This window comes from Tympanuchus pallidicinctus, unplaced genomic scaffold, assembly GCF_026119805.1.
Source record: "Tympanuchus pallidicinctus isolate F22 unplaced genomic scaffold, pur_lepc_1.0 scaffold5, whole genome shotgun sequence".
NCBI classification, from domain to species: Eukaryota; Metazoa; Chordata; class Aves; order Galliformes; family Phasianidae; genus Tympanuchus; species Tympanuchus pallidicinctus.
The window spans coordinates 74,756,115-74,781,444 of record NW_026294769.1 but is presented as its reverse complement, the minus strand read 5'-3'; the positions used below and the strand labels follow the sequence as shown (position 1 = coordinate 74,781,444).

At 44.8% G+C, this 25,330-nt stretch overlaps 1 protein-coding gene and 1 long non-coding RNA gene across 9 annotated transcripts; one reads left to right on the top strand and one right to left on the bottom strand.

The window, feature by feature from the left end:
* Nucleotides 1-759: 759 nt before the first annotated feature.
* On the top strand, nucleotides 760-20,878 carry TOP1MT (DNA topoisomerase I mitochondrial). 8 transcript variants are annotated; one of them, XM_052704268.1, is made up of 21 exons: nucleotides 760-846; nucleotides 1,871-1,981; nucleotides 2,183-2,273; nucleotides 2,392-2,456; nucleotides 2,618-2,711; nucleotides 4,481-4,539; nucleotides 7,385-7,457; nucleotides 7,591-8,483; nucleotides 10,569-10,684; nucleotides 12,343-12,464; nucleotides 13,211-13,333; nucleotides 13,809-13,996; nucleotides 14,311-14,455; nucleotides 15,348-15,491; nucleotides 15,695-15,880; nucleotides 16,559-16,627; nucleotides 17,477-17,591; nucleotides 18,032-18,159; nucleotides 18,920-19,014; nucleotides 19,840-19,989; nucleotides 20,432-20,769. In XM_052704268.1, the coding sequence occupies exons 2-21, from the start codon at nucleotides 1,938-1,940 to the stop codon at nucleotides 20,532-20,534; spliced, it is 3,003 nt and encodes a 1,000-aa protein (XP_052560228.1). In that variant the 5' UTR covers nucleotides 760-846; nucleotides 1,871-1,937; the 3' UTR covers nucleotides 20,535-20,769. The 8 variants fall into 8 exon arrangements, with proteins under 8 accessions (XP_052560228.1, XP_052560226.1, XP_052560224.1 ...); XM_052704266.1 differs by lacking the exon at nucleotides 760-846 and adding an exon at nucleotides 1,146-1,298; XM_052704264.1 differs by lacking the exon at nucleotides 760-846 and adding an exon at nucleotides 1,182-1,219.
* On the bottom strand, nucleotides 20,675-23,401 carry LOC128091239 (uncharacterized). The gene is made up of 2 exons (XR_008211310.1): nucleotides 22,231-23,401; nucleotides 20,675-21,825 (listed from the first exon to the last, which is right to left on the bottom strand). It is a non-coding gene; the product is annotated as an uncharacterized LOC128091239 (long non-coding RNA).
* Nucleotides 23,402-25,330: the final 1,929 nt, after the last annotated feature.

Here is a 25,330-nt window from a genome sequence, read left to right as displayed (position 1 = left end):
CCTTGATGACTTTTACTCATCCAGCAAGAAAGGTGGCTTAGGTGCTTCTTCTCTATGTGGCGCAATGGGATCAAAGAGGATTCTCCTGGAGCCAGCCCTGCCTTGGGGTGTTTCCGCTTCGGCATCTTCCCAAGGGAACACAGGGCTCCGCTATTTACCCATATATGGGGTGATGCTGAAATGTTTCCTTAAAAACCAAACCAAACCTAACATTGGTAGGCAATGGTCACGTACCTTGCTATGCAAAATGCCCATTTAGTAACATGGATTGGAAAAAGACTCTTAAAAGCATCACGTCCAGCCATCAATCTACCATGACCAAAACCATGTTACACCACATCCCTTTTAGCACCAGATTTATGGTGGAAGAGCTACTAGCCCAAATCATAGAATATGGGACAGTGGGTAAAAATTTCCTTAAAAAACAAACTGGGGCAAAGGTCATTTTTTGTGCCATGCAAAGTGCTCGTAGGATCATTCAGGCTGGAAAAGAATATCATCAAGTCCAACCATCAACCTACAACTACAAAGATCACGTCCATGAGCACCACAACTGAGATGGAAGTGTTCTGAGTCACCTGTAGTCCCTCTCCACCAAGCTCATGTGCTGCTGATGAGGAGACCCCTTTGCAAAGGAGGAGATCCTCAGCTGCAAAGAGGTATTGGATGGGAATGAGTGCAGGTGCAATCAATAGTTTCACCTGTTTGAATAGGACTGGAGAGGGAGCAGCATGGGTGAATGCTTCAAGGTGAAAGTTATGGCCGGAAGTACCTACGAGACTTCAAGCTCTGCACCCCGTGCCTGGGTTTAAACACTCTCTGCATTTAACCGTGGGGCTCTGATGGGTAAGAATTGAGAGAGAAAAACTGCGTTTAGACTTCTAATTATCTGATAGCAGGGGTGAAATCCTCTGGAAGAGAAAAAGTTGCATAAGGTTGTTTTTTTTCTGAAGTAATACCAAGTCCTTTTGACCCCTTGCTGAAAGCATTCTTGCTCGGTTTCTCCTTAAACTCCTTTTGGGGGCTGAAAGCTTCATTTCCCCAGGTGCATTTTAGGTTGGCAGCCTCCAATCAGGACCAAGAAAGTCTTAAAATAAACTGACTTCATTGGGGTTATTTTCTTTTGGGGAGTAGTGTGGGAGGAGGTTGAGGCTTTCTCTAGCTTGAGTGGTTTTGAGCACGTTGCCCTGTGCTGGATGAAAATAGTCCTACCAGCAATGTAAGCCCTCGCAGTTCTAGAAGAGCTGGTGAAACAGAAGTCTTCAAAGTGTTTCTTATTTCTTAGAGAGTTTTTTAGGGTATGTTGTGGTTCTTTACAGCTTGCTCTTCAGTCTTTAGAAAATTCACTATTTTCCTTGATGGGAAGGACCTTCATGGTTGAGTCACCTTAATGTTGCTGAAATCAGAACTTTATTTCTTGCATTCTTTTATATCTTGAGTTTCAGGGGGAGGCAATAATTTTTAGGGAGATTTTGCCTGCTCCAGCAGAGGAAAGGAGGGGAGATGGTATCCTAACTGTAAAGTCAAATTTTAAACTGTGCACTTGCATGTTTGCTATATTTTATTATGTTTTGGCTCTGATCATTTTTTTGGGTATATTCGGTGCTATGGGTAAGTTCTGTTGCATCTTTTGGGTGCAAATCCAGCCCAGCACACAGTCCCTGTCTACTTTTATGAAGCTATTAATGTTACGTGGGGATTTATTTTGGGACAGAGCATTGAAAATGAAGCTATCAACATTTTAGGAGCTAAGCTTAAAGCTTTGCTGCTTCATGGTCCTTTTGGAAGTTAGGCTACAGAGCAAGCGCTCAGTAGGGTTTCCCCAGAGAGCATTGCTGGGGTGTTGTCACTCATCTCCATCTTGTTGCAGTATACATCTTTGGGAATGCTGCCTTAACTCTGTGTCCCATCCTGAAGAGCCAGACATCAATGAAGCCATGGGGGTCTCAAGGACCAAGAAGACAAAGGACAGCAGCAGTCGGTGGGCACCTTGGTGGGGCTTGGGTTTTTATGTTATTGTAACTAGTTCTAATGGGCAGCTCATTAACTGTCCTTTTGGGGAGTGTTTTTGTTGTTATTTCCTTTCTAGTAAGGTTATGCAATGCAGCTGTATGGTGGGTTATTGTCACCAAAGCGTTTGCAGAGGTTGGCCTCTATGGGATAAACTTGCTATCATCCTCAGAAAACAAAAGAGCAAGTTGGAGAAGGGGCAGGGGATGCCGAAGACAACTCAGGTGAAGGAGCAACCAGAAGAAATACCATGCATGGGGCAGGTACTTAACAGCCTTTTTTATACTTGGGCAGTGGAGATGATTCTTGTGTGTGCCTTGGTGTTTCACAGGCACTAAACTCATTGCATTAACTTCTCTCTTCCTTTCTCCTGGTATGTAGGCTGCTGTACTGAAAGGGAAGAAGAAAGTCAAGGAGAAGCCACTGCAGGAGAACACCATCAGTAGGTAACTCCTTAGCTGGATGGAAGGGTTGAAGGCATTTATGGGGAGGGGATGGGAGCTGTGGGACTTTGCCTATTCCAGGTTGGAATCATTATTATTATTAAAATAGTTTTTTTTTTTTATTAATTGGAAAAAACATGTCTTCTCTTTTCTTTCTGTCCAAGAAGTTCTCTAAGGCATGAGGTTGCAGAAGAAAAAGATCTCGGCTCAATCTGGCAGGATGGGATTCAAGTGAAGGAGGCAGCTTCATCCTTGTTGGTATGTGGTGGTCTCTGTGCTGAGGGATTCAGAAACACTCTTAGTTTACTTTCAAGGGAGCTGTGGGGATACTGTCCTGTAGCTTGGTTTGAGCCCACAATAAGGATCTTTTGAGCAACTTCAATTAAATAAAAGAACTGAAGCTTGTGTGCTCTACAAGTAGATGTGGGTGGCATTGAGGTTGCATCCAATGCATTTAGTGTTGGATCAAGAGTGTGAGCTTGCCTTAATGGGAAGCACCATGATGGCTCACCCAAGCATAAGACTGGGATAGGTCTCATCCTAATAACATTCCTTTGAGTTATTTAGCCTTTGCTAATAGTTTTCCCTACTCTATGACTTGCTGCTGTTTTTGAGATAATGCTAGGAAGCATGTATCCGAGGCAATTCTCTGTATATCTTGCATTACCCACGTTAATATATCTCACTTGGGTAAGAGTAGCTGGAGCCCCATCTCCATGTAGACCTCAGGAAAAGTTGCAGTGCTTTGTATTGACATCCAGGACTGGTGATAAATCCACGGAGCTTTTTCCCATAGCAGAGCCCTTGGTGTTTTTTTTTTTTGTTTGTTTTTGTTTGGGTTTTTTTGCTGCTTTAGGGGTACTTAGTATATGCTTTTACACTCCCATGATGAGTCTCCATCCTTCTTGCAAATGGCGTTGAAAATGTTGACCTTTCCCAATTGGAGCTGTGTTGCAGCCTTGAAACCTGGAAGCGTTATGGTTGATGTCCTGTTATTGCCACCATTCTCAACAGCATTTGCACGTAGGATTTCTGTGGAAAAGCCTGGCTCCTGAATTGACCACCTAATTTCTGATGGCGGCTGGATGATTGTGAATCTGAGAGCAGGCATATTCCCAGAGAACAGAAGTGCATATTGCCATAACCAACCTATAATTAACTCAGCTTTCTTACCCCTTAATGAGTTAACCCAGCTGCTTCTCATGAGCAGCTTTCAAGAAAAATCCCTGTGTGGTTTTGGCCTCCCTTGAAAGCTTTTGGAAAGACAAACTCAGGGAGTCAGAATTTCTTAACAAGATCCCCAGTGCCTGGCAAGCATTGATTGAAGCTGGCATGGATTTCAGGGCAGTGCATCGTTGGACATAGCCTTGTATGCTGGTTGGCAGATTTTGGGGCTCTGAATCCAACCTGAGCGCATTTGCTTCCAGATCCTGTCCTCATTTTTTTCCTGTGGTTTTGCTTTTTTCCTTCACTTCCTTCCCTGCTGTTCCCTCTTGTTGTATTTCCCACCTATGGCTTTGCCCCTTGCATCTCTTTTCCTTCTGCCATCTGCTACAATGGCCGTTTAACCTTGTAAGGAATAAGCTGGCCTGAATGTACATAAGCTGTGATTAGAAGCATCTTTTTTTTTTCTCCCATCTTTCTGGCATCCTGGCCCACTGTCCCCAGTAACAGCAATACATCTAATAAGCATATGGATAAAACAGATGATTTTTTTTGTGGCTGTGCTCTACAAAAATACCTTTTTAGCAGTGAAGTTAAGATATGGTTTTCCAAACCTAATAAAATGTCAAAAGTGCCTCCATGTTTGGAGAAATCAGGCTAATTTATGCTCACTGTTTTGGGCTGTGGGTTTCTAGAAGAGGTGGCTGAGGAAGGGGATATTAGTGGGATGCAGGGACCATGGCCTGGGTGGCTGCTGTCAAAGGAGCTGGGTGACTGCTTGGGGGCAGTGCTGCTGTTGGGATACTCATGCAAAGTCTGCCTTTTTAACCCCTTGCTGCATCAATGCTGTTAATCCCTTCCAGGAGGAAACTGATTCCACCCTCCACCAAGGGTCATCAGTGGGACTGAAGGACTCCTTCAGGTAAATCAGGATGTTTTCTTGATTTTTTTTTTTTAATTTATTTTTATTTTTGATTTTTTCTTTTTTGTGCAGAGAAATGGAAACTTACCCTTTATCTCCTTTATCATTGAGACTACCCAACTATTTATGCCTTTGTGGGGCTTGGATGTGTATTGGTGCCTCTGATGGCCCCCAGAGATGGCCAGAAAACAATGCAAGTAGAATTTGGGTGTGTATCCTGGGCTTTGAGTGGATGTGGGAGGCTCCTGGCCTGATCTGACCTCTCAAAGTATAGAAGGATGCTCAAGTCAGCAAGACACAACTGCTTGGCTGCACATACCTACATAAATGTGGAAGGTAGGCGGTGAGGAAACACTAGGGGGGACAAGCAGTCTCACAATGCCTGGGAAAAGGGTGTTTCTATCCCTCTCCCTATGCTAGATCTGGGTAGAGATAGGAACCTGCATTCATAATGCTGGCCTTCAGCAGGCTGATCCTCTCTACCTTACAAAGGCAGGGGCTTTCATGTCCAGTGAGAAGCCTCTAATAAGACCTTCTGGGGAAGGATCTCCTCTGAAAAGGCTGCGAGACTTTGCCCTCTGAGTCACAAATCAACTGGCTCCTAATAATATTGAAGTGTGTTTTGCCTAGCTATTTGCACTAATGAGTTTAGTGAAAATTGTGCAATACTCCAAAAATGCATCCAGACTGGGCCATCTCCCTGGCGTTATTTCCCCGGAGCTGCTTTGGGGCTTGGGCTGTGGGAAAACAAGTTCTTCTCCAGGGATTTGACTGCAAAGCCATACTTCAGCTTGTCTGTAGGCTGTGCATTCTCCATGGGGCAGCCTAGTGGGACATGGGAGAGCTATTTAGGGTCTTGAGTTTGATATGTCAGGGAAACATGAGGTACTGCTGGTGAAGAGTGGGAATGCTGACTCTTCGTAGGGATCTGAAGGCCGGGTGGGAAGACCCCATCCAATGGCTTGCTGTGATGAAGTGTTGATGCCAGCAGCTAGGGTTATTCCTCCCTGATGCAGAACAGGCTGCCAGTGCTGATCCTCAAGCTGTTGCCTTTCTGGGGCATTTTCTCCTCCACCCTGAGCAAAAGGTTTTCTGGAAGCCTGGTTTGCTCTAGAGTCCTGCAGTCCAGTAACTTAGCACTGCTCTCCTAGAAATTAGTGTAACATCTCCCTCCTATTGTTGAAACTGACTTTGCTTGGTGTATGCTCCAGCATTCTTTATATAGGAAAGTTGGTTCTTTATGGTGTTGGCACATACCATGGAGCTTCCAAAAATTCACCTGATGTCTTTGACTGATAAAAATGTTTTTGTTTCCCCCACCCATGTTGCTGCCAGTGGAGATCACGGATCTGGATGCTCCTTGTCATCCTGCAGCATATTTTGATTAAAGGGGTTGTGTACTTCCTCATCATGCTGACCCTCTGTTCCCCTTGTGAAGAGGGATATGAGGGTGTCTGTCTGCAAATCCTCAGTCTTCAGCAAGACAGCTGTCTTCAGTCTGTCTTACCCAAATGCCACCACTTCCTCCAGTGTTTCCATGGTGTTCAGATGCCACTTCCATGTGCTTCTTTATTCACCAAACCCTGCAGAACTGTCCTGTTCACTAGGCAGAGGTGTTCTTGGAGATGTCCGTGGGTGTGATGTGTCTATGCTTGATCAGGAGTTCTCGTGGTCCTGCTCATTTGAGCTTTGTCATAAAATTGTTTGAGTTGGAAGGGCCTCTTAAAGGTCATCTAGTCCAACTCCCCCTATGGTGAACAGAGACATCTACAGTTCAGGCAGGTGCTCAGAGCCCAGTCCAGCCTGACCTTGAATGTCTCCAAGGATGAGACATCCACTACCTCACTGGGTAACCTGTTCCAGTGCTTCACTACCCTTACTGTAAAAGAGAAAACAAACAAAACCTTCTTCCTTACATTCAGTCTAAATGTCCCCTCTTTTAGTTTGAAAACATTTCCTCTTGTCCTATCAGGGGAAATGTCACGCTGTAAGCTGCAAACAGGCCATCCTATTCCTATGAAGGCTGCTTTCTGCTGCTTTGGGTTATCTTCATCTGCTGCAGCATGGGGTGCTGCTGTGCTGGAGAAGATGTGAACATGTTCAGGAGCAATCCTTTTTTTTTTTTTCCCTATGTAAGATGCAGAGGCTGCATCTTGATAAATTCTGTGCTCCCCAGTACAAGAGAGACCTGAATATATTTGATAGGGTCTAATGAAGAGCCTCAAAGATGCTTCTTGACCTGGAGCAGCTCTGCTGGGTGGAGAAGCTGAGAATCACAGAATGTTGCAAGTTGGAAGAGACTCATAGAGACCAATTCCTGGCTCCATGCAGGACTACTCAAAATCCAAATCCTATTATTTGAGAGCATTGTCACAACACTCCTTAAACTGTGACAGTTTGGGGCTGTGATTGTTGCCCTTGGGTGCCTATTTCATGCCCACCACTCTGGTGAATATCCTAACATCTGCTTGATCCTCTCCATAGGGTCACAGCTTCATGCCATTCCCTCTGGTTCTGTCACTGTCACCAGAGAACAGAGCTCAGCACTGTCCCTCTGGGGAGTTGTAGGCTGCTATGAGGTGTCCCTCAGCCTCCTCTGCTCTGGGCTGAACAAACACAGTGATTTTGGCTGCTTTTTTTATGTATTGCCCCTTTAGATCCTTCCTGATCTTCATGGTCTTCCTTTGGATGCTTTTTGATAGTTCCATGTCCTTCCTATTTTGCCTAAAATTTTGTTTCTGGGCAACTTGCTCTTACTTGAGCAGGGCTTGGACCAGATGGACAAAGAGGTCCATTCCATTCCTCAGCCATTCTGCTATGAGAAGAAGCTGTGTGTTTATTACAGGTCAAAGAGTAAATCCCCGAGAGAGGGACCTGCAGTGGGACAGCAGCTCTCAGAAGCAGAGGATGAAGTTGGGGTAGGAAAGCTGTGGGATGACCATGGTTCCCCAAACCCAATCTTGTGTGGTATGCTCCTCCTCTACGCATCTGTTTGCTTTGTCTCCTTTCCCAATGTCAACCTTTTTTTCCCCTGTTTTTTGCTTCCTGCAGCTCCTCAAGCCAAGTAGAGGTGATAATGGTGTAGCTGAATTCCTCTCTGGAGAGCCTGGGGCTTCAAGGTTGGCTGTGGAGGTCACTGCTTTGATGGAGAGTGTGGAAAATGAGCTAGACCCTCACGTTCCAATGCAGAAAGGGGATGCCAGAGGCATGAAAAGAAAAAAACAAACAGAGAAGAAGCAAGAGCCAAAGAAGCAGAGGGAGAATTTGTTGAGAAATGGAGGGACCAAAAAGGATAAGTTAGAGGAAAGCCTTGGGAATGTGATGGAGGACATCAGGGAAGAAGATGGTGCTGATGGGGACAGGAATTGTGGAGTTAGACAGGATAAAGCCAAGCAAGGGAGCAGCAGCACGCGGGGAAGGGCTGATGAGAGGGAAAAGCAGAAAGGGAGAGGGGAGAAGCGCAAGAAGGTAAAAGTGGAGGAGGAGGAGGAGGAGGAGGAGCAGGGGAGGAAGAAAATAAAAAAGGAAAAAAAGGTGGAAGAGAAACAAGAGCTGGAAAGCTTGGGTGAGGAATTAGGAGTGAGAGACGAAGAAAAGGAAAGTGAAGATGGAAAAGGAATAAAGGAGGAGGAGGTGGATGAACAGGGAGAAAAGGGATGGGGGCAGATTCAGAGCATGGAGACTGAGGATAAGGAGGAGGAGAATGGAGATGTACTAGGGGAAAAGCAGAAAGATAAGGAGAAAAAGCCAAAAGAGAAAAAGAAAGACAAAGAGAAGGGGAAGAAAGACAAAGAGAAGGGGAAGAAAGGCAAAGAGGAAGAGACCCCAAAGAAAACCCAGAAAAGAAAATCTAAGGATGAAGGAGAGGAGAATAACAACAAAAGGGTTAAAAAGGAGATAAAAGAAAAAGAGAAGAAAGAAGGAACAGAAAACAAGTGGAAATGGTAAGCATATTGCATGTGTTTGTCCTCTGAACAAATTTAACTTGAGTATAATGAGGCTTTTAGTTTTATTTCTTAGGATAAAACTGAAGCTTTTCTATTTTTTATTAATATTTTTATTAATTGTGTGGCTGTATTTTCCGAAGTCCTGAACTTGATGCTTTGGGCAAGAAGAAGAGTGTGAGAGATAACAGGAGGTTGTGACAACATAATAGTATTCATATGATATTTTTATGGTACATACTACTATAAGAATTCCTCCTGAACTGGCTTTGCTGATGTACAACCAAGCAAGGTAGGTGCTCATGGCTGGTGAAAGGAGGTGATCAACAAACCCCTTTCCAGCCTATCACAAGCCCTGGGCTGTATGGAGCTGCTGGGCATTATCCCAGTTATCCCAGACAGGGATGCTCATGGGTGTCATCCAAATCATATAACGATAGTACGACTTTGGTTGGAAAGGATGTCTTAAGATCATTTAGTTCCAACAACCCCAGACCTTAGGAAATGATTTTGTAGGGCACAGTGTGTTTTGAAAGTAGATTTTTTTAAAGAAGAAAAATATGTTTCATAAAAAGCAGTGCCTGCTACATTGCTTAAGTCGTGCATTAGGCTGAATTGCCTCAAAGCATGCACACGAACACACAGAACTACATTTCCCACAAGGCCCCATTGCTCCGACACGTGGGGGGAAGTGCCACAACCCCAACCAACAGCGGGTGTTTTCTTCTCATGGCAATGCTTTGGGTAATGCCAGCGTGCCCCAGCGGGTAGCAGGGTGCTTGGGACATGATGCTGGGGGTGACCACCTCTGTGGGCTGTGGGTGGGATGTATCGGTGTTTGGCCACCTCGCTGCTTGGCCGAGGGGTCCCTCGCCCTCCGTTCATCCCCACTGCCTTTCGTGCAGGGTCAGGGGGCTACAGCAGGTGAGTACAGGGATTTGCTTTGCTTGGCCGGCGGGTTGCATGGGTTTGGGGGGAGGAGAGGTAGAGGCATTACAGCGCTCTGCAAATCACTGCTAGCCTCTCAGCGGCGCTTTCAGCCACGTTTTCTGCAGCCTGTTGATTTAATGTGTATATCTCTATAGTTTCCTAAATATCTTATATATATATATATATATTTTTTTTTTTTTTCCCATATATTTTTATTTTCCTGGCACAACACGCTTTTTGATGCAATCTATGTAGCTTTTGATGCAATCTCCTCCTGTGGAACACTCCTCCTCTGAAACACTTCCGGGGTACCACCGAGCAACGCGACTCCGTTCTTACTCTTTGTTTTCCGCTTTTCTTTTTGCTTGCTTGTTTCCAGTGGTAAAATTTTGCTATTCTTTTTTTTCCTGCTGGTTCCGTTTTCCCAGAGATGTTGGGTGTCCTGTATGTACAGAGCCATGGGGTGCAGATCCCCTGCTTGTCTCCGTGCATTGCCTGCTGCTTCTTCCTCTTTACTCAAACCTCAGTTAGCTTATTTAATATACTGTTTAAAATATTTATAAATGTTTTGTGTTTTTTTTTTTTTTTTTTTTTTTCCCCCCCCCCAGGGTGTTTCTTAATCTATCTAACTTGCGTCCTTATTTTACAGCTGCAACTTGCAGTCATTTTAAAATCCTATTTGCCATGCAGGGATGGGGGAGTGGTGCATTAAGACCCTATTTGCATTAAGGTCACACCATAGGCAGTATGGGATGGTGGGATGACCATGATCCCTTTTGTTTTTGTGCTTTTTAATGGGCAGGACTGGGTGTCCTGTCCGTTTTAACCCTTGCATCTTTAGTGTAAAATGAGAATCTCTTGTAGGTCGGGGTGGCATGTTGGTGGCTGTCCCCAGGGGTTTGGTGATGGTTCCTTTTGCTCTCCCTCAGTTCCTTCACATCCCACTGAACGTGTCTCACTGGGTCATTATTTTCTGCCTCCTCCAGGATGTTTTTCCCTTGGTTGGATCATTGTTTTGCATGTTTGGAAGAATGGGGAAACTGAGGCAGTGTCTGGGGTGATGGAATTTCACTTATATGTTGTGGTACTGCTCAGGAGAAGGTCCCAGACACTGAGGTAGAGTTGATCTCATGGATCTATGTGCTTCTATCCCAGGTGGGAAGAAGAGAAGACAAACGATGGGGTGAAGTGGAAACAGCTGGAACACAAAGGACCCTACTTTGTCCCTCTCTATGAGCCTCTGCCTGATGATGTGCAATTTTATTATGATGGTAGGTTCAACCTGGGAGGGGGCACGTGGTGTTGTTTTCTGCATGGCCAAGGAGCTGGTATCTCCTCTTAGACAGGAGAGGCAAGCAGAGCACTTATTAAAAGGGCCATAATATCTCCTTGGAGTAAACCTCACTTGGGACCTGGTCCTCTGCTTACAGCCTTTTTTTTTTTTTTTGCTGTGGGATGCTCAGGACTGGCTGGACCCTGAGTATCTCAAAGTGATGCGATGCATATCAATGCCAATACCTTAAGATTCTGTTTAACTTTGCGAAGGTGGACCAGGAGGGGATGGATGCAGCCTTCTACTGTCATCCTTTGGTTTATTCTGTGTTTGCTCTCTTTTTCCCCGTTGTCCAGCCCTGAACCCCACCCTCCTAGGGGTGGAAGCAAGAATCATACAATCGTTAAGGCTGGAAAAGACTTCTAAGAACATCAAGTATGTCGACCTATCACCAATTTTTCCTACTAACCGTGTCCCTCAGTGCCCCCTGTCCATGTTTCTTGAATACCTCTGGAGACAGTGGTTCTACCACCACCCTGAGCAGTCTGTTACAATTAAGGGATAATTGAGTTGGGAGGACATCAGTCCCATGGAACCTTGGTCCTCGGCCTCTCACTGATGCTTCCTGTTCCTTGTAGTTCTTTGTAACAGGAGGAAATAAAAAGCCAATATGAGAAAATGTGATATGTGGCAATTCAGTCAGTAGAGGGCATGCTAGGACATTGAGATTGCCAGTGACCTTTATTTTTTTTTTTGTTATGTGTGGCAGCTATTTGTGGTTCTGCATAGGGTTTGGATCCCCTCTGTGCTCCTGCAGACCCATTTGTGTGGTGTGCATCAGGGCTGGTTCTTTAGTTTGGGATCTGGGGAGGTGCTGTCATTATTGCTGCAGTTCAGGTGGCAGCCAACACTCCAAAATCAGCATCTAGTGCAGAATTGAACCATCCCTGGGACTCTGAAGGGTGCTTTTTTAGTGGCTTGTCTAGAAAAGCTGTTTTTAAAGTGTTTGCTTTCTAGCAGGAACCAAGATGTTTCCTGAGCTCGTTGATTCAAGAGAGGCTGGTGGTTTTTGCCACCTCCACAAAATGACTTGTGGAATTTCCACATTGATTGTTTCATCCCACATCTTGTGGGATGTGATTTGATGTGAAACTTCTGAGTGGTATCTTGGCTGTTCAGCATGCACCTGGAACTGATCGTAGTTGGGAAAACAAACCTTTCTATGTTGTCCGGTTAAGCCAAGAGTTTGGGACTGAGGGGCATTGTTGAGGGATGTGATTTGGTGGTCATGGTGTTGATGGATTTATGGTTGGACTTGATGATTTTAGAGGTCTTTTTTTTTTAACTGTAGTGATTCTACAATTCATTGCACAGAGTTTGCTGTGGCTCAGTGAGCTCAGTGTAATTCAGGATCTCTACTCTCCTGGAGAAGAACAAGTAGTGTGTGATTTCAAATTGGTTGTGGCAGCATCCTGCTGTGCTGAGTGCTCAGTGTTGATCCACAGACAAAGCTGTGTGTGGGCTGCCAGTGTCCATTTTCAGCCTTTGTCCTTGCTCTGGGTACTGTGCTGAACATGAGGACCAACCAAGCAGCCTCCTAGGACTGCTGGACTGAGATGTCCCTATAACCAATGCTAATGCTTTTCTCCTTTCTAGGTAAACCCCTGAAGCTGAGCCTGGCCACGGAGGAAATTGCCACTTTCTATGCAAAAATGCTTGATCATGAGTACACAACTAAAGAGATCTTCCAGAACAACTTTTTTAATGACTGGAGGAAGGTACCTTGCATTAAGACCCAGTGTTAAGACTGTCATCCTTGGACTGTTGTGTGGGAAGGAAGAGATGCTTTTGGGAAATGTATCTTCTTATTTCCATATTTATTTGGGGATGGGTTGTGGTTTGCTGTCTACAGCATCCCTGAGTTCCTCAAGGTAGCACTTCTGAGTTTTAGTGATACTATCCCAAGATGGACCCTAGGTTTTCTCTGGGGTATTCATCCCTCTCAAAGATAAAACCTTCTGGTCCTGCAGCACTATGGCAAATTCCTTATGCACAAATGAGACACTTCCTAGTGCACATCCCACCCTTCAGTGTCACTTCTGTTGGCTGTGCCATCTGCGTATGCTCTTGGAGCCCCTTCTTTCTGTAGCAGAGCTCTAAGTCTGCTCTATTCCACAGCTGGTTGTGTTTTGCTTCTTTGTGGGTCCAGAGCAGCCTGGCCACTTGCTGGTACAGCTTTATCTACCCTTGGGTGGATGTAGCTAAGATATCTGGGTTGGCTGTATCTTTCTGCCTTTTTTTTTTTTTTTTTTTTTTTATGAACTGGTGTATCTTTACTTCCTTTTCTCCAGAGGTGAAACACAGCCAAAAAGCACTACAGAGTTGTTTTTGCCACCTAGATTAATTATTTTATGTCTGGAAAAGACCACTAAGATCATCTAGTTCAATTGCTAACTCATCACCACCATGCCCACTACACCATGTCCCTCTGTGCCATACTCAGCTCTCTTCCTTTCTTCCACAGGAGATGACACCTCAGGAACAAGAGATAATCAAGCAGTTGGACAAGTGTGACTTCAGGGAGATTCATAAGTACTTTGTGGACAAAAATGAGGCACGGAAAGCACTCTCCAAAGAGGAGAAGCAGGTGAGAACCTGGGGTTTCCTATGATGCCTGGAACTGACTTGATATGCTTTGGGGGCAGCTTGGGGTGTTTTAGATCATTCTTGCCTCCCATCCTTGTGGGTTATGCCCTGATCTGGGACCTCTTTGGCATTTGGACCACATCCATCACATCTTTCATTAAGTTTTTCTACAAATAGTGCACATTTCCTGGCTTTGAAAGGTACCAGCCATCCTCAGTCCATGGTTTGAGGTTCTGCTCTGTCCAGAAGATGGTGGACCTTTGCTTCATTAGCATCATGCTGGGACTGCATTGCCATATGGGTTTGCAAGGTGCATGAGGAATAATGTGTATGAAGAAAACTTGGACCTTTGATCAATTTTCTCTAACCTTTTGAGCTCTCTTTACTACCTTGTGCTTTCTTACCTTTTTCCACTAGTGGAAAGAAATCATGGGGATTCAGCTTTGTCTTATGGTTTGACACGGTGCTTGTTTCAGAAACTGAAGGAGGAGGCAGATAAGATCCAGGAGGAGTACGGATACTGCATCCTTGATGGGCATAGGGAGAAGATAGGCAATTTCAAAACTGAGCCTCCAGGGCTGTTCCGTGGACGTGGTGATCACCCCAAAATGGGCATGCTGAAGAAGAGGATTATGCCAGAAGATGTGATCATCAACTGTAGCAAGTGAGTTGCTGAGATAAGAGATGAACTCTTGGGGATGGGGTAAACAACACGTTTCCTCTAAGTGGAAATATGTTAGTTCTCCTGTTATCCCTTGCATCTGAAGGATAAAGACTGATAGCATTGTGGAGTAATTGTGAGCAGGCTGAGCAGGCAATGATGCAACTTTTTGGGCATCCTTAGCTTGCTGTGAAGAAATTATTGAGGTGCTAACCTGTTTCTTAACCTTTGTGATCTCTCAAATCATAGAATCATGTTGAAAAACACCGCTAAGATATCTGGTATAACCAATGATTGTATCCTTGTTCTATCTACAGGGACTCCAAGATCCCTGAGCCACCAGTGGGGCATAAATGGAAGGAAGTACGCTTTGACAACACAGTCACCTGGCTGGCCTCGTGGACTGAAAACATCCAGAACTCCTTAAAGTACATCATGCTGAACCCGAGCTCCAAGCTGAAGGTCAGTGAGATACTGCTCTTTGTGAGGAGCTCTATGGTCACTCCTCTCTTTGCAGGAAGAAAGGTCATAGGGGAGAAGATCATAGAATGATGTTACGTGCCTACAAAAAACGTACTTTTTGAGAAAAAAGCAGAAAACTAGATTGATTGGGATGCCCTTGGTTGTGTTTGGGTGAGAGGGGGAAAAAGGTGTTTATGTTGAGCTTTGAATTTGTTTTTAGGAACAGATTGCTACTTGTAGAGCTGTCCCTGTGCTGTGCTGCTCACGTGCATCCTGGTAAGGCTGCTGAGAGCTGGGCTTGCACTGAGAAGATCCACAGGGAGCTGGAGTCCATGGGGTTTGGTTCATTTGTGTCAGCAAATGGAGGACAGGAGGAGGTGGGATGGCCATCTGTAGTACTGTAGGAGGGAGGGAAATGAACAGGGGAGAGAAAGGTGATTTAAAACTATTTCCATTCTTCAAAGCAAATAAGGACAGTGCATGCAAGTTGAGCACAGCCAGTACATGCATTGTGTGTCATTCCACACTAATGGTGTGTGAAAACCGGTGGCTGTAGCTGTGCAGTGCTGTAACAGTTGACTCCATGTTTGTCTTATTCTGGCCACAAGTTGGCAGAAGATGCATCCAGACAATGAGCAGCTCAGATTTTGTGAAAATCCTGAGTCCAGTGCAGCCAGCAGAGGGCATCGAGACCCCAGTTGAGTTGTTTCTGCTTGTTGTTTTTTTTTTTTTCCCCTGCATTTCATGGGTTATTATTATTATTTCTTTCCTCAAGAAGGCACTGCATTCTGAGTATTTATACCCTGGAAGTTGTGTTTCCAAAACTATCTGGCTGGAGGGGATGGAAGTAAGATGGGGTGCTGAGTGACAATGCATTGGCTTCTTTTTCCAGGGGGAAAAGGACTGGCAGAAGTTTGAGGTAGCCCGGAGACTAAAGGATGTTGTCCACAAAATCCGTGCTCAGTACCAGGCTGACTGGAAGTCCAAGGAGATGAGGAAGCGACAAAGAGCAGTGGCTCTCTACTTCATTGATAAGGTACCTGTTGCCTCACCTTGGCACCTTGCTTCTTTGCTACTTTTGAGGCTGGCATTATCTTACCTGATCCACTTCTTTATTGACTGATGGGCATTACTAGCTCCACGTTTTTCTTTTTCTTGGTGTTCATGTCTACTTCACCATTTCAAGAAGAATTCTTGTGGGCTGGAGTGGTTGATTTATGGCTTTGTGTGTCCTTTCAGCTGGCCCTGAGAGCAGGTAATGAGAAAGAAGAAGGGGAGACTGCAGACACAGTTGGCTGCTGTTCCCTACGTGTGGAGCACATCAAGCTGCACTCTAAGCTGGATGGGCAGGACCATGTGGTGGAGTTTGACTTCCTTGGGAAAGACTCCATCCGGTATTACAACAAAGTATCAGTGGAAAAGCCAGTAAGTGTGGCAGAGGTGGACATCATGGCCAGTGTGGTGATGTGGCACAAGGTTCACTGGGTGGCTTGGCTCATTTAATAGTTATTAGTCCCCAGTCTGAATCTGAAAACTGTTTTGACCCCATTATTGACAGTATGTGCAAGAGACAGTCTGTTTCAACCTTAATGATTCTGTGATTCCATTTAAGACTGTCTAGACCAGCTGTCCCCTTACCACTACTATAAGGGTGCAGCGTAGTAAGGATGTGTACGTGTTGACTCCTGGCCTGCAAAAAGGAGGTGGGGAACTTTTGGATTAGGGCTTTTAAGGCTGTTTTAGCCCACGAACTATGAGAGAAGTAACACCTGCTGAAGCATCTCCCCAGTTGACTACTGGGAATTAAGACTTGCAAGCAGGCCCCATTGTTTGTTAGTGTGCCCATGGGATAGGTGATGCTGTTTGTGTGGGATGATGGAATGCTAGTGGTAGGGGTGATGGAGAAAACAGCTTGTGGCATTAATATTGTCTTGAAGTCCCAATGGACGTCCTTGAAATTCAGTGAGTGATTTGGTAGGATGTATATTCTGCAAGTCCAAATCAGAGTGTTGCTGGTTGGGAAGGCTGATGGAGATGAGGGAATTGTCTGGGGTCAATTTGCTCTTTGTCCTTGACCAGGGCCATCCTTTCTTCCCCCTCTAGGTGTTCAAGAACCTGCAGCTGTTCATGAAGAACAAAGACCATGGTGAGGACCTCTTTGATAGGCTCTCTGTAAGTTTTTGCATCTCTACTTTTGAACCCTTTGTTGAACCATAAAATTTCAGCATCTCAATCACGATTCTATTTTTTTTTCCATTCTTCCTTCACTGGTGATATCTCTAATTTCCCAAATGCAGGCCTAGCTGTCTGTATGCACCCATAAGTAATGCACGTCCCTGCTAAGGAGGTGGTTTTCTGCTCCTTCCCTCCTCTAACTGACCTGTCTGGGAGGAACTGCTCATCCACATGCTGCCCAGGGCATTGCTGGAGGTGTCAAACCTCACCCATTTGGCACTTCCACATCTAACTGGGGCTCAGTGGAAGTGTGAGAGCATGCTGGAGTGATGTGCTGCAACCTTCTTCCAAGCTATCCCCTTGGTAAAAACCTCTTGCCTCCTCTTCAGCATTTGATATGCACTGCTGCCCCCCACACTCCCCTTCTGCCCACATGCCTTAGAAAGCCCCTTGCCCAACTTTATAGAGGTAAGAAGTTGCCTGGATCAACTTTCTCTGTGATAGGCCTTTTGTATCTTCTGGTCTGATTGTAGCTCCATGTGCTCTTTAGAACAAAGATATCTAATGCAATTAATGTGAGAGATACTCAATGTGAGATGTGGCTTCTTGGATATATGTGGGCAGAAGCTATTGAATTTGAGAGGTGCTCTGAATTTGTGATGTTTCTTTTAGTCTTCATTAGAGTGTGAGCCAACAGGTAAATGTGCAAGATACAGCTTGTCTGTTTAATTGGTTTGTTTAAGCAGAAGATAATGGTCTGGGAAAAAAAAAAAAGTTTATTGTTTTGACATCTGCTTGTTCTTTCTTCCTTTTTCCTCTCTGTGTTGTCCTGCACTTGCCTTCCAGACAACCGTCTTGAACAAACACCTTCAGAAGCTGATGAATGGTTTGACTGCCAAAGTGTTCAGGACCTACAATGCTTCCATCACCTTGCAGGAGCAGCTCAAGGCCCTCACTAACCGTTAGTTCTTAATCATGTTTGTGGTAACTCCAGCTGTGTTGTAGGGGCAGTGGGCTCAGAGATCCATCCATTGGCTTGGCGTCCCCATTTTCCACTCTTCTTTGGCTGGTCATGCATCATGTTGTAGAGTGGTATGTAGCTTATGGGTGCGTGCAGCAGGTTGGGAGTCATGCAAAGTGGCAAAATCAAATCACCTGCTCAGTGGTAGTCTGACAGTCAAGATGGGAGTAAATTTTTCCTCTTCTTTACATTGTTGGCTGGTTGTGTTTCTGTCCTGCCTTCAAGTGATGAGACATGATCACTTGGTTGTAGAAATTGGTAAAGGACCACCGTTATTGCTCTCTTATGCCAAAGGCCAACAACTTGATGTTCTGGTCTGTTCTTTGCCTTCCCCAATTCCCAGAAAGGAAACAAATAGTGATGCTGCACTTCATTTCCAGCTGAAGACAGTGTTGCTGAAAAGCTTCTCTCCTACAACCGAGCAAACCGAGCTGTGGCCATCCTGTGCAACCATCAGAGATCTACACCGAAAACCTTTGAGAAGTCAATGCAAAATCTGCAAACCAAGGTGAGGCAGACCAAACTAAGAGTCCTCAGATTTGCTCCCACCTCACTGATCTCCCTTGAATGGGGAAAAAGAAGGGGGATAAACACGGTGCTTGAGGAGACTGCATAGAGCAAGCATGGCAAGGAATTTTGTGGCATTGAATGATGAAGTGGTTTAGTGGACATTGATGGTGATGGGTTGATAGTTGGACTGGGTAATCTTTATTACAATGTTAATGATTCTATGAAGGAATGAATCAGAAATAGCAGCTTTTTTTTAATTAGTGCAGAGATACTAGCAATCTAGGGGGATAGGGATGTGGTAAACACAAATGGCATGAATATGTTTGGGTTTATTTTAATCATTTCTTGTCTTCAGACCAAGCTGAGTGCATGGCTTAGGGCCATGGAAATAAGTTTTAGAATTTGGTGGCTTGCAGGAGAACCAGCTGAAATTTTAATGGGTCTGCTATAGAAATGCTACAAACTATGATTTTTGTAGTTGTCCTCAGCTCTTTTGTTCACAGTCTACCAGTGATCTTGGGCCTTTGTGATTGTGGCTCAACGTTGTTGTAAGCCAGACAGCTTTGGTCAGTTGCATAAGATGAGTAAGTGCTGCAAGTGTTTCTGAGATCAGTAATGTGAGCTCTAGCATGAGTCTCAGGGCTGTTTCTGGGGGCTGCAGTGGGGCTGATGAGAAGTTGAGGAGCAGTGTGGTGTGGTAAGGGTAGCTGAAATCTCTATGGACGGACATGAGCTGGGACTCACTCTATTTACTTCAGATTGATGCCAAGAAGGAACAGCTGGAAAAAGCCCAACAAGAGCTGGAAGAAGCTGAAGATGAGTTAAAAGACAAAAAAGATGCCAAAGCAGAGGCGTGAGTGATTCTTTTCAATTCTTGTTAGCAGAGGGACCTGTGCCCAGATCTGTGGGTGGGAATGTTGTGGTCCAATACCCTATACGTAGCTAATTGGAACTGAAATCGTTTCTGGGTACCTCCTTTCCCATGGGAGCCTGGCAGATGGATGAAGGTCTTTGTGAATGGTTCTCTGCAGCAGTAGGACTGCCAAATAACTGCCTGTAGAGATTCATTTCTTTTATAGTAGGGCACATCTCTATGAATATTTAGACTTCAGTGCAAACTGCTGGGTCCTCCTACAAATGCTGTGGTGCATAGAGAGCTTAACTTGGGGTTGAAGCTGAGTATGCACAGTCCTGATATATGTTTTCCTGTGGACTGTGGCATATCAAATCTATGCAGCAGTCATAGCATGGGTCTTGTCTGAGTTTACTCCTCCTCCTGGAGCCCAAGTGTGGCTGTCTGAGATTGTGTTTGCACATGGAGTCTGGCTGCTACTTGCCCAAACTTTGTACAAAAATGCTTTAAAAAGAAAAAAATCTTATTTCTCAAGTAATTAATCTATGAGTGGGCATGGTGGTGATGGTTGGACTTGATGACCTTGGAGGTATTTTCCAATCTTAGTGATTCTACTTTTCTCTCGTAGTCTGGTACGAAATCTTCCACTTTGCCATTCTAGAGCTATTTCTAGATTCAGTGGGTGTAGAGATCACTGAGATGAAGCTCACTGGCTTCCTGTCATTTTCCTAAAAAGCAGAAAAACAGGATAACTACTCTGTATTTCACTTCTGCTGCTTTTCCCCTTTTAACCTGCTCCTTGTGTTGCTCTTTCTCTATCCTCAGCAATGTGCAAAAGAAAAAGAAGCTGTTGGAACGTCTGAAGGAGCAGCTGGCCAAGCTGAATGTCCAGGCCACAGACAAGGAGGAGAACAAACAGATAGCTCTGGGCACGTCCAAGCTGAATTACCTGGATCCCAGGATTAGCATAGCCTGGTAAGCTTTGAACATGCTGTAGGGAAGATGTTTCTATAGAGATGTGCAGATTGCCTGCTTTTGGGGAACAAGCACATGCTTGAGCCTTTGGGGAAAAACTTGGTGTTTGGCCAGTGAAACCTGTCCAAGCTCTGGAGTTGATCACAGAATCATTAAGGTTGGGAAAAACCTCCTAAGATCATCTACTCCAACCACCAACAAAGCTCAAAACTGCAACTTCCCTTGTTTGCAAGGCACTGATTGCAAGGTAAGATGATGCTTCTTACCTTAAAACCAGAAGGGACAATTTGCCTCTGTTGATAAATGTGCAAGGTACAAAAGTGATTTCCTCTGGGGGCTTAAGGAAATTGCACAAGTAGACATGGAGGACTACAGTGGGAGCCAATTGGGATGGGTAGTGTATCCCTTGGAATGTCTCCCCATTGTGTTGTGATCTCCGTAGGTGTAAGAAGTTTGGTGTGCCCATTGAGAAGATCTTCAACAAGACACAGAGGGAGAAGTTTGCCTGGGCAATTGACATGACTGATGAGGATTTTGAGTTCTGAGGAAGCACCTTTCCTGTTAGCCTCATGCTCACCTGGTGCTGTTTAATAACTTTTTTTATGTGCTGCTGCAGTTGTTGCAGAGGTGGGATGGTTGTCTAACACAAATTTGTAGGCGGTTCATGCTGGTTTTTGTATTAAAGAAAAAAAATACAAACCAAGTGTTAAAAGCAAATACTACTGGCTTGTGGCACTCATTCTGAGTGCAAATTAAATGTGAACTTTTAATTCCTCCCTAGAGCTGCCAGGTGCTTCGGGTATCTTCTTCCTTCCTCCTCGTCCAGAATCTTGGAAGAAGATTGAGAGCCTTAACTGTGCCAATTAATAAGATTACACAGTTAATCCTATCTCCTTATGGAGAAGTGCTGTGCTTCTTAGATGCTCTGAATTATCCTGATGTGGAAACACGAGGCAGTGATGTGCTGAAACAGGCAGCTGCAGTGTAAGACCTGGGCTTGGGTCAGGGGATGCACTGGAGTAAAGGGGAGAAAATCTCAGGGTATTTTATGCCATTTCATCCTTGGGATTTGACAAAACTGCAATTGCACAAATATAATCAAAATGGAAACACTCTGGGAGGGAGCCAATATCACTGAAGGAGCAGCTGCATCCTTGAGAAGGAGGGATGGGAAAGTGCTGGGTCAGAAAGTGAGTTTAATGGTAGAATGCTGAAAATGAGCGATATATACTCTGCTCCACCCCTGCATGATCAAACCTTTGGTGTGTGAGAGATCTCATCTTGGTCCAGAAATAAGCTCTCCAGCTACTGACTTCACACTGGGAAAGTGTAATGCTGGCTGTGAGACTATGGTGGGAGGCAGATGTACTGGGGAGTGGTAGCAATCGACAGTCTGCATCCTTCCAGTGGACATGCAGAAGGTACAGACCAATTGCACACAATGCAGGTGCTTGCTCAGTTGGCTGCTTTTCAGAGAAAGGAAAAAAGTGATATTTGCATGTACAGGTAGCCTAGTTGTCAGTGAACTTCAAGTGTAAGCAAGCTGTTGCATCAACAGCAAAACCTTATAGCTCAGTGCTGACATTGAAGCTGCTGTAGTCGGTGCATATAACGGGTTTGTTTACAGCCACTTGTTCTTGTGTTTAAATTGCTATTTCACTTGGAAGCTATTACAACTGGAAGTGATTTTTCTGAATACGTGATTGAAAGCCAGGGGCCTTTTTGCAGCTCAAACAGGATGTGGTTCGGCTGAGAGCTGATGCTCCAGCTTTGTGTTTGGGCTCTACAATGGGTGTATATATGTGCTCAGTTGCCTGCAGAAATTGATATGAAATCCTTTGCCTTCAAGTGAAGAACCTCCTGGAAATCTCAAACCATTGGTGGTTGGTTCCTAAGGGCCTCTATGCCTCAGGTATGAGGAGAAATACATGAGCAAACACAATGCAGTTTTGTCTTGCATCTGTACTGGTGTGGGATAATGTGTGTAATAGTGTTCCGTGACATAGCTGGGATGTAACAGTACTGTCTCTCTAAGCCATGGGAGCTTATATAGAGCTTAACTGAGGCAACTGAATTCTAAAGCAGGGATCTGAATGGTGGCAAAAGTGAGAGGGGCTTTATTTACCTGGCAAAGCTAGACCAGCTATTGGTGAAGCTGCTAAGCGTGCCTTGACCCCATGTTGAATTTGTACCTGCAAACACAAAAGACCCAATTTGGCTCCAATGCACTGAGTTATTCACCTACTAACAAATATTTCCTGGCTTTAAAAAGAGTGTTGTTGTTGTTGTTTTTTTTAAAAAAGATTTATTGGAAGTTTGTTCCACCCCAAATAAGGGGGTAACTCCAGAGGAACCCCGGGGGCTGAGAGGGGTAGGGAATATTCTTTTTATTGCAGAATAAAGGAACAAGATGCAAATGGGTAAGCACAGTGAATGTTTCTCACAAGGAACTGTTTTAATAAGAGCAGCTGCATGTGGGCTATAGTACTACTGAAGGGCTTCTTGGCCATGCTCAGATGCTCTGGAAATCAGGACTGTGAAGAGCTGCCAGTGTCAGCGAAACAGTTACTGGTAGTAATGTAGGAGCTTAAATTAAGCATCTACATTTTTTTTTTTTTCCCAGAAGGGTGTTAACCTGTGGTTGTATTTACATGTAGGGCTTGTCAAGTTCTGTTTAAAAAAAAAAAAAAAACTCATTGGGGAAAAAAAAAGACTGGAGATTCAATAGAGCAAAAGCAAGGTGGGGAAATCATGTGTTTGGCTAGGTATCAACTGCTGGCTTGAGCAATGCAATACCTTGGAACTAGCTGAGCTTTAAGGAGAGAAGGTGACAAGGTCTGAGGAGTGTCCTCTTGGCCTGTGGCCATAATCAAGCAACCCAGATATTGGGGAAGGTGGGTTTCATAGAATCATAGAATGGCTTGGGTTGGAAGGAATCTCAAAGACCCAAGTTCCAGCCCCATGCTCTGGGCAGTGTTGCCATGCACTTGATTATATTGCCCATGGCCCGTTCAATCTGGCCATGAATACTTCTGGGGTGTGTGCCAGCACCCCACCACCCTTTCAGTGAAAAATTTCCCTCTGATATGATTTCTCACCATTGATATCACAATGGCAAAGTACAGTGTTCTGGCCTAATTTCTAATTTGCAAGGGATTTTCCACTGCTCCTGTAGAGCAGGAATGTGCCTCCATCACAGACATCCGTAAGAGCAGTCACCATTGGCTGACTCATGCTCAGCTGAACATTACCTTCCTTGACCCTTTCAGGGATGCTTTCAGTTCAGTTTTTCCAATTGAGATGACTTTTCTGTAGGCACCTAAAACCTGTAGCTGATGACTAAGGTGCTTGGTGTAGCCCAAAGGAAAAAATACTAGCTGATAACTTCATTTTTCTTTGTAATCACTTTTTTTTTCCTACCCTAAAAAAAAAAAGAAGTGGGAGAGGAAGATCTGGTTTTCAGCAACAAGTAGAAGTGATACTCTCCCATGTAAATTTCTGGGTTGCTAATGTGCTTTTCACAGAAGCCTTGCTCTTGATACTGGTTGGGAGGAGACCTCAAGGTAAATCTACCAGGAACAATGCTTCCTGCTCGTGCTGGTATGGGTACAGGCTCAAGACTGCTCTTGTTTCGTAATGTAAAAGCCTCTGGTGGCTTGACAATGAGAGTCTCATTGTCTGCAGACTTGATATATCCTATCCCATGTGATGCTGAAGGACAGCACCAATGCTGTAGCCGCTCATTGAGATTAAACCTATGGGAAGGAGGTAGCAAGAAATTCCTGTTGACTTGCATTGGCATCTACCTCTTCTGAGAAATGCTGAGGATGGGAGAGTCTCTGAGGGCTCTGTTACCATCTCCTGCTCCAATGAGGGCAAGCTTTCTTTGAGTTGCTCTGGCCCTTCTATAGCAAGATCTTTCAGAAATCTTTCTCTGCTATTTCTCCAAGTGCTTAAGTGTTGCTGTGCTAAAGGTTTTGGTTTGTTTTCTCTCAGGTCTGGTAGGAATTTCCCTTCTTGCATTTTATGACTCGATGCTGGGCCCTTCTCAGTGTGCCTTAGCCGAGTGTTTTGCTTTGACCTTCTCTGATATTTACTCTGTATTAAATAGCTGAAGGCAGGACCTTGATCCCCCTCTTAACCTGCTTCTTTCCAGCCTGCCTGTTGCATGGGGTCATTCAAACCTAAGTTTGGGACTGCTGAACTTCATGAGCTTGAATATGCTTGGTTGCCCAGAGGGGTGGTGGATGAGGTGGGATATTGTGGCTGGAGGTGGTAAGAACACTTCAACATATAGCTTTGAGGAATAAGAGCAATGCTTCTCCTGCTACACAGGGGAAGTAATTTCATAGAATCACATAGTGTCCCACATTAGAAGGGACCTACAAGGATTGTTGAATCCAACCCCTGGCTCCACCCAGGACCATACAAAATTCAAACTCCATGTCTGAAAGCACTGTCCACACAATCCCTGAACTTTGGAAGGTCTGGGGTCATGACCACTGCTGTGGGGCCCTGTTCCATGCCCACCACCTTCTGGTGAATAGTCTTTTCCTAACATGCAGCCTGACCCCTCCACTCATGCAGATCCATGCTGTTCCTTTGTGCAGTTGGAGGCTCTAATGGGGCTGATTTTTGGTTAGTCCTATGTAGAACCAAGCATTGCACTTGATGGTCTTTATGAGTCCCTTCCACCTTGGGCTATTCTTTGATGCAGAATCGTAGAACAGAATCAACAGCCTGAAAAGATAGGAACAGAAAGCCAGTGTGTTGACACCCTTTGCAGCAACTGGTCCTAGCTGCTGCTTATCAGCAACCTTCCCACATAGTGCTTTCTCCTGGGCATGAGTCAAACTCTTGAGGCACAGCCAACAGATTATTGATGCTTATTAACAAAAAGCATGCATCAGCCTTTCATTCATTTCCTGGAGCTGCTTCTTGCTTTCTGCTGGGGCTGGCAGCTAGGGTAGGTAGTTTTGGGAGAAGGGACTTATTATGTGACTTGAGAAGAGCAGCCATAGAATTGTTTGAGTTGGAAGGGACCTTTAAAAGCCATCTAGCCCAACTCCTCTGCAATGAATAGGGATGCATACAGTTAAATCGGGTTCCTCAGAGCCCTGTCTAGCCTAACCTTGAATGTCTTCAGTGACCAAGTCTCCATCATAAGCTGCTCTTTCATCTGCTTAATGGCATGGACTTTGCTCACCTGTAGGCTCTTCAAAGAGACAGCCTTTGGGCTGATCCATTATAATCGGTGCAGAGAAGGAAGTGGGTGTGATAAGAGCTCCTTAGCAAGGAGTATTTTCTGTTGGACTGCTTCTTACACTCTGTGTCTGCTCCC

Bases quoted from the DNA above. Each gene is read 5' to 3' on its own strand.
- TOP1MT (XM_052704264.1), top strand. From the start codon at position 1,197: ATGAAAATAGTCCTACCAGCAAT. The intron at 1,220-1,870 runs GTAAGCCCTCGC...ATCTTGTTGCAG, and splicing joins AAAATAGTCCTACCAGCAAT to TATACATCTTTGGGAATGCT. The intron at 16,628-17,476 runs GTAAGTTTTTGC...CTTGCCTTCCAG, and splicing joins ACCTCTTTGATAGGCTCTCT to ACAACCGTCTTGAACAAACA.